General features: G+C 42.1%; 1 protein-coding gene across 13 annotated transcripts in view; it reads right to left on the reverse strand.

Annotated features, from left to right (window-relative positions):
* Positions 1 to 7,581, reverse strand: part of OSMR (oncostatin M receptor) — a 33,872-nt gene extending 26,291 nt beyond the window's left edge. For 2 of the 13 annotated variants that reach the window (XM_041120636.1, XM_041120634.1), the window contains exons 1-3: positions 4,585 to 5,701; positions 997 to 1,095; positions 221 to 317 (exon numbers count right to left, since the gene is read on the reverse strand). In XM_041120636.1, the coding sequence (XP_040976570.1) occupies positions 221 to 293 (73 nt within the window). In that variant the 5' untranslated portion in view covers positions 294 to 317; positions 997 to 1,095; positions 4,585 to 5,701. Of the gene's footprint in view, positions 1 to 220; positions 318 to 996; positions 1,096 to 4,584; positions 5,702 to 6,463; positions 6,481 to 7,303 lie in introns of those variants that run through there. The other 11 variants (XM_030003511.2, XM_030003515.2, XM_030003513.2 and 8 more) reach the window with 11 other exon arrangements.
* Positions 7,582 to 7,785: the final 204 nt, after the last annotated feature.

Here is a 7,785-nt window from a genome sequence, read left to right on the forward strand (position 1 = left end):
ATTGCAAGTTATCTCTTCAACAGGCAGTTTGCAAAACTGCAAAACTGATGCAGTTACAAAAGGTAATTATACAAGTTGTTTCATCACCTTACCAAAGGCAATCATTTGATTAAGCATGTAACATGTTGCTTAATCACAGCAGACTTACAAATGAGCAAGTCCAAAGCTTCAGTTGCTGTAGATTGTTTCCAAATAAAAAAGCAGATGTTCAGACATTTACCTTGCTGTGGGTATGTAGTGTAGCAAGTCCTCAGGGGGAGCAATATTGCCAGAACCATGAGGGGATTCATCATTCATCCACCTTTTCCTGCACAAGACTTACCAGGAAAGAAGACATTTCAATTTATTTGGTTTGGGGTTTTTTGTTTTTTTTTTGTTTTGTTTTGGTTTTTTTTACAAGAAATGCATGCCAGACAATAGTCCAAATAATATTACTGTATTTAAGAATGAATAAATAAAAACCCAACCACACAGACTCCAGGCAGTTTAAGAGAAATTCAGGAAGAATGGACAAAGAAAGATAAGCAATGAAAAAACCCTCTTGTTTTTAGGACCTGGTTATAGCACAGGTAAAAAATACACCACACTCAGTAAGTTCAATTTAACCTAAACAAATAAAACAGACAATAACTTTAAAGTTTTCCCTCCACTTATTTCTAAGGAATATTAAAACAAAAGTTTGTCCTGATATATTTTGGCTTTCCTCCTGCACAAGTAACAAGATATCCATCCTACCAAGGAAAAAAACCAAAGGCATGAAAAGTGCAAAAGGCCTTGTGGTTTCTACTCCACCTAGAGCCTGACTGATGAATGCAGCAGACTTCGGCAAGCATGGTCTTCCCCTTTGCCAGCACCCAGGACACTATATGGAGGGCTTTAGTTAGACTGGAGTTGAAATACACGTGTCAGTGTATTAGCAAGTTCCATTCCTAGGAGGACCATCATCTCAAGCACGACACAGCTATCTAGCATTCCTTTTATAGCTTTTACACTCATATTGTCACAGGATGAAGCTCCGTTGACTTGCACAGCCCAGTCCTGGGGGGACTGATCATATGTCAGATCTCACAAGGCATGAATCACCTGCAAACTCCCCTGTGTAGAAGGGAGAGGTAAACATTCAGCAGCAGTGTGGTTAAAAGCACCCCGGGCACAGAGGGTACAGGACTCCAAACAACAGGAACAGGACTATGGATACAGCTATCTTTAACTTTCAGTTTCCACTTTTTACGTTTCTGGAGCTGTGTAGAATACTGATAAAGAGAGTCTTCAACCGCTGCTTCCATAATAGAAGTTGAAACTGCTCAGCAGGACAGATAACCAGGATGACCTTCTGTCCCCACTAAAGCCAAGGACAGGACATTTACTGATTTCAGAAGGGCCAGGAATTCACTCCAGAACTTCTTCCCAGCACAAAATCTCCAATTTTGATACCTCAGAGCTACATACACTCAAGTTTAATGACCCTGCCTTAGATTCATTGGTTTTGGGAAGCTCTGAATTTCTCCAAAGGATCAAAAGAAAAGATTTCAACCTTTTTTTTTTTTTTCCACATTTCTAAAGATCACATGGAAAATGCATGCAGCACTACAACCCAGGGCTCAACACCCACAAGCACCCTTGCTGCAGCATGCCCCAACTTTTTCCTTGTGAGCACAAATTCTTAACATGGAGATCCCCATATTTAAAAGGTGAGTGTTGCCTTGCCTAATGTATAGGCTTCTGTGTTCTTTCTTGCCATTATACCAATATCCTCAAAAGTATTTGGACAACACTAAATAATCTAAATATTTTTGACAACCTAGGCCTAATTCAGAAACAAATAATAGACTGTTCCAAGAACTGATTTAGGGAAATGTGCTTCTTTATGTATTTTCTAAGTTTAGACTTTTTTTATCACCTGATCATATTTAATATCTGAAAGGAAAAATAATTTGATATGTTTTTTTCTGGAATAAACACACTAGAATGGCTCTTTGTTATGGAGCAGTGAGTAGGAAGTAAGTGACACGAAAAGAAGTCTTCCAAGGCAGATTGTGTTAAAACTTCTAGTAACTTTTCAGTAGATTGTTATTCTTTTGAATTATATGAAATGAATATTGAGACACACATCCAAATCTTGCATGCCCTCTTTCAGAAAAAAAGTGAAAATAAAACTGCCTTTAAGGTCAAGGGAATTGACTCTCTGCTCTAAGACCAATTTAATACAAGGGTCGTCAGTCAGGTTCAGTGGCATGACTCCTGACTTAATTATATCACCACAATGAAAACCTGGCCCCACAGGACTCCTGATCTCCTGATTTTGTAAACATCTCTGGGGTTGGACACAAAGCTATTTGCCCTATTTGTTACATAACACTTAAATCCAACATTAAATGTAGCGGCAAAGTATTGTGGAACTCTTGACATATTAGACTATTTGTTTAAATTAATTCCTATATGGAAAACAATTCCAAACTCTTTTTTGCTCTTAAGAAGCATTCTCAAATATTGTATTAGACATTTGTTTAAATTTAAGTATCTCTCTCCAGTCATTTACACTGTCAGTTCACTAATGACACAGCCTAGATGACTTTTATTGATGCATAGTACAAATGCCGTATGCTACTAAAGGGCAGTGTAATATAATAAATGACCATCAGAATATAAACATACTTTGGACAGCTACAATGCCTTTTAACTATTCAGTATGTTAATAATCTAGTTTAATGCTGTATAGTAAATTGTGATAATATGTATCACAACTGTATCAAACCAGTTTTCATGGGAAAAGTTCTTGAATTCTCTAACAAAAGAAAATATGAAGTAAATTTAAATAAATCCAACACTAGTCGAGAAAAAGGAAATACAGTCCTTAATATATGAGTAATATTTTGACTTAAATCATCTTTATGCAGAAACTTCTGCCCATGACTATCAAATTAATCACATACAGTAATTACTACCAACTAATGTCAAGCACTTATTCTGCATTATCAATAATTAAGTACTCTTATAAAATCATCATTTAATAATCTGTGTCTTGGTTACAAAGATTAAAAGAGACTCAAAACAGTTGCACAAAATACATTATCAATTTCATTTAAAAAAAAACCAACATGATGATAATAGATTATCTATGACCTTGCCAAAATTGCAAATAATTGAACAACAAAGGGAATGAAGACAGGAAGCCAGGGAAGGTTTTTAGACATCTAAATAATTCATCACCCTGAAAGAGGCAAAGTAGTACCTCTGAGAAATAGGAAGCAATTACCAAATGCCACAAGAAAAGTGACAATCTTGGCCATTGTTCTGGTGAATAGCTTGGTTTAGATTTGCCAAACTGAAAAGATACGAATACCGCACTAGTATGCCACAGTTCTTCATCTGAGAATGAATCACTGCTGACTCTTTTTTCAAGCCTAAGAGAAGTCATGTTTTGTCACCATCCTCCAACCTGGAATGACTGTGTATTTTGTTTCCATAAATTGCAGGTAAGAACAGGAATAGGCTCTCTTGCCAGTGATTTTGAATGTGGACTGCAGACACATAATTTGAATACTTTCTCCTTCCTAATTACTTTTGTCATTAAGATAATTTTGCAATGGCATTTCTCTAGTCTATCACAGAATCACAGAGCAGTTTGTCCAACTGAGTTTTGAAGAACTCCAAGGATGGAGATTCCACAGCTTCTCTGGGCAACTTGTTCCAGTGCTTAACCATTCTCACTGTGCAGGTTTTTTCTCCCTATATTCATCTATTCATTTTTCTCCTTATATTTTCTTTACTACAATTTGTGTCCATTTCCTCTTGCCCTTTTGCTGTACACCTCTGCAAAAAGCTTAGCTCTGTCTTCTCAGTAACTTCCTATTTGTTAGGCAAGGACTGCAGTTAGAGCTGTTCTTACTTTTTTCTTCTTAGTGCTAAGCAAAATCAGCTCCTTCAGTGACTCCTACATGTGCTCCAGTCTCCAAAGCCTCCTGGTGTCTTTCTGCTGGACTCAGCCCAGTCCGTCAGTCTTCTTTGTACTGTGAGCCCCAGTCTGGACACAGTAATTTAGATATGGCCTTATAAGTGCCAAATAGAAGGAAATAATCACCCTCCTAAACTCTAATTCTTTGCCATCATTAACAACAGTTACAGGTCTAATTTCTATAATGAATCTGGTAACGGGGACACATAAAATGGTGGATAATACTAAGCCATAAGTTGAGGATGATTGGGCACAAAATTATGTCCGAACTATAGAAGTCAGCTGAGCAAGATATTTTTCATTTTACCCTATATTCTTCCCCCTTCTAAAAATTCAACATCTATGGGGGAAATAAAGCACACTTGCTTAGTCTTGCCAGGCTGTAGCCTGAATCACTGATAGATTTTTTTAACTCATGAATATATAGTCTACTTGCAATTCTTCCTGTTGGAAGCCTCCCCAGCCTAACTTGAAATTCATCAGTACCGATAGATACATCAATAGAACAGAAGCCTTTTGGAAACCTGGTGGCAACTGCAATAGTATTCAGCAGCAACAGGAATTGTTCAGAGACCTGACAATTAAAGAGCAATCACTCAAGAAGTGAAGACAACACAGGAGCGAATTACCTTGGGAAGAGATGAGATCTCCTTCAGTAGGCAGTCTGCAAATGATCTAGATAAATATCTCCAGGTAAACTATTTCTCCTTCAGAGCAAAATGCTGGCTCAGATGAAACCCAAAGTCCCATCCAGGCCAATGATTTTGTGATGCCATGGATGACAAGAAGAAGAAATTCCCATTATTCATCTGGTAAACATGCTTAAGATAAACATCATCAAAGGCATTACAGCACCAAAATTCAACTGAAACCTCTTTCAAGATCAGTTTTATACTATTCAGGAGTCATTGGTGGGGAATCGGAGCTGTATGGTGCACATACTGCTGCAGTACCTGGGACACCCATGTGTGTAAGAAAAGGAAGCCCCTGCTATGAAGGTCTAGTATTAGTTGACCACAGAGTCAATCTGTTTTGCATCAATCTTCCTAAAGCTGCATATTTCAAATCATACTTCATACAGCTTTTGTTTCTCAGTCCTCTTTGCCTTGCTTATTTAAAACAGCTGCCTGTCACAACTGACATCCTCAAATGAACCAGAGCCTGTACACAGGCTGGGAAAAGAAATGGTTTCAGCTGCTAGGATCCAGAAAACTTTATCTGTTTAAAGGAGAGTATTACATAGGGACACCAAATCATAAATACTATTGATCAAAGAAATTTTCTAAACCAGACATGGAAGACAACTGTCAGCAAGGCAAATACAGTACTAATACTACTTTGGATTTATATCACATTTTTCACCCTATGTTCTCATTCCCTCTACTTTTTAGACAGACAGGCTGAGGGTGGGAATCACAATTCAAGCTCATACCATGCAGTACAAGGTCACTAACAAAACTGATGTGTTTAGTGCCAAAACTTAATAAACTCCTTCCATAGCCACCAAAGAGAAAGAGGCATCCCTAGAAAGTAAGCCAGACCATAGGTAGACTAACTCATGTTCCAGAGGTGGTTTTTTTCCTCTTAAACAAACAGATAACTAGGTGGGTGCCAAAATGAGCTAGAATGCCCTAAGTCAATAATTTGTACAAAGACTCGGCACTGCAGTGTGCCTCTGCTGTCATGATTCCTGCAATTCCCAATACGATATCCTTTGCAAAATCAACAGTGCAGAGCTGATAACCAACTGAGGCAGCTTTACTTGAAAAAGGGAGCCGTGTCAAGCCATCAGAAACCTATTGAGTGTTGGTAAAATAGCATCTGCAAAAACATCCTACAATTAAATAGATCCCTCTTCAATGTAAACATCACACTGTTTACAGACGATTTAATTTGCAACAATTCTGAAAAAAATGAATAGCTGAGACACCAAATTCTAAAGTGGATGAACCCTTCCTTTAGTCCTTGTAGTCAGGCTTTCTTCTCCCAAGAAATTTTAAAGATGGTTTCAGTTGCGCTTAGCACACAAAATACATCTGTGTGTAAGACACTGAAAGCTCCTAATAAGCCTTTGTGATTTAATGGGCGAGCAACAAGTTTAAAGCTGGACATGGAAGAAATGAATTTCTGTAATTAAGGTCTGGTAGGCATATAACCATTTGATCACTTAGGGATAACTTTATCTCCTGGGGTTTTTGGGGTTTTTTTTTTTTGATAAATAGAAAGCTCTTTGATGCATGCTGTTGATTTTCTAAAGAGCTTTGCCAAAACAGGAAAGCATTATATACTTCATGGTCCCATGAAGGCTGGAATCCAAACAAAAAAGCAATTAAATAATGAAAAAAATGGGGTCTAAAAATGTAAAGCACTCAACAAACTGTGTAAGACTACTCCTGCCCCATCAGAAAGCAAATGCTAACAATTGTAGGGAAGGAATCACATAACATGGTGGCATGACTCATACCAACAGGAAGAATAATTTTACCATGTTTTTCAGGCAATATCCACTTGCAACACTGTTAGCATCTGGTTTACTCGCTGGACTAGGGACTGGTCCAGGCATGCAAAATTTAGATAAAAAGACAGAAAAAATGGTTATGCCAAAAAATCAGTCAAACTCCAAGAATGCAGGAACCACACTGGAATTTATGATGTTTCCTCACTTACTCCGATGGTTTTGAGATTAAATAACAGATTTCAACTACTTAAAGCGGCAGTATGATGCTGGATTAAAGGTCTGGGCTTGCACTTCTGAGCAAGTCAACACCTTCTCGAAGTAGCAGGAACAGGAGATGTTAAAACTAAACCTGACCACCTGGCGGGAGCAGCATCCTCATCCCGCGACGTACCTCACCTCAGTAATTTCTACTCAGGTCAAACCAGCAGCTTTTATGCTGTAGCTAAGCAGTGACATCTTGAAAGCAGATACGGCTGGAGGGGTCGTAAACGGCGTTAAATTGAACGGTAAGTGGCGGTGCTGCCGGGGCGACCTGTTTCTGGAGGACGAGGGAGCAGCTCGAGGACGGCGGTGCCGAGGCGCCGGCTCCCCTCCCGCCCGCCGCCCTCCCGCACCCGCCGTGCCGACGGACGCCTGGAAAAACGGGGGTTAAAGGGCAGGCAAAGCGGGCTTAACGGGCACAGGAAGGGCTAAACTTCGAAGTAAAAACTCCACAAAGCGTTTCACGACCGGCGCCGCGGTGGAGAAGGCGGATTCTCCTCAGCGGGGCAGGCTGAGCTCCTCTCAGCGAGGGCGGCCGGGATCCTCCGGCGGGAGGAGAGGAGAGGGCGAGGGGGGATTCCTGGGAGAACGAGGGGCTGCCGCGACAGCGAGAGACCGGCGTAACTCACCTGCAGCCGCCGAGCAGCTCCCTCAGGAACGGGGCCGGGGGGAAGACAAGACCCCGCCCGGCGGCACGCGCCGGCTCCCTCCGGTCAGTGCCGGGAAGAGCTGCGGCGCGGCCGTGCTGGTCCCCCGCCCCGCTCCGGGCAGGGCGGCGCCTTCTCCCACCTCGCGGAGGCCGGGTGAGCAGCGCCTCGGGAATTTCCCCCCCCCCGCCGCCGCTGCCGCTCCGGGAAGCGCGGCCGGTTGCCTTGGCTGCCCTCCCAAAAGCAGGGCGTGGGCGGGCCCGCCTCCCTCCCGCCGCGCCTGCCGCCATCTGCCCCCTCCTTGGGGGAGCCGGCGCCCGCGGAGGAGGGGCCCGGCGGCGGAGGCCGGGCAGCCGCGGTGCCCCCAGGGCGAGGAGGGGCTGCCAGGCCTGGGGGTGGGCCGGGGACAGGGGCCGACCCCGGGGTGGCCGAGCAGGGAGAGGGGGACAGGCAGGGTTAGCCTG

Source organism: Aquila chrysaetos, chromosome Z (genome assembly GCF_900496995.4).
Source record: "Aquila chrysaetos chrysaetos chromosome Z, bAquChr1.4, whole genome shotgun sequence".
NCBI classification, from domain to species: domain Eukaryota; kingdom Metazoa; phylum Chordata; class Aves; order Accipitriformes; family Accipitridae; genus Aquila; species Aquila chrysaetos.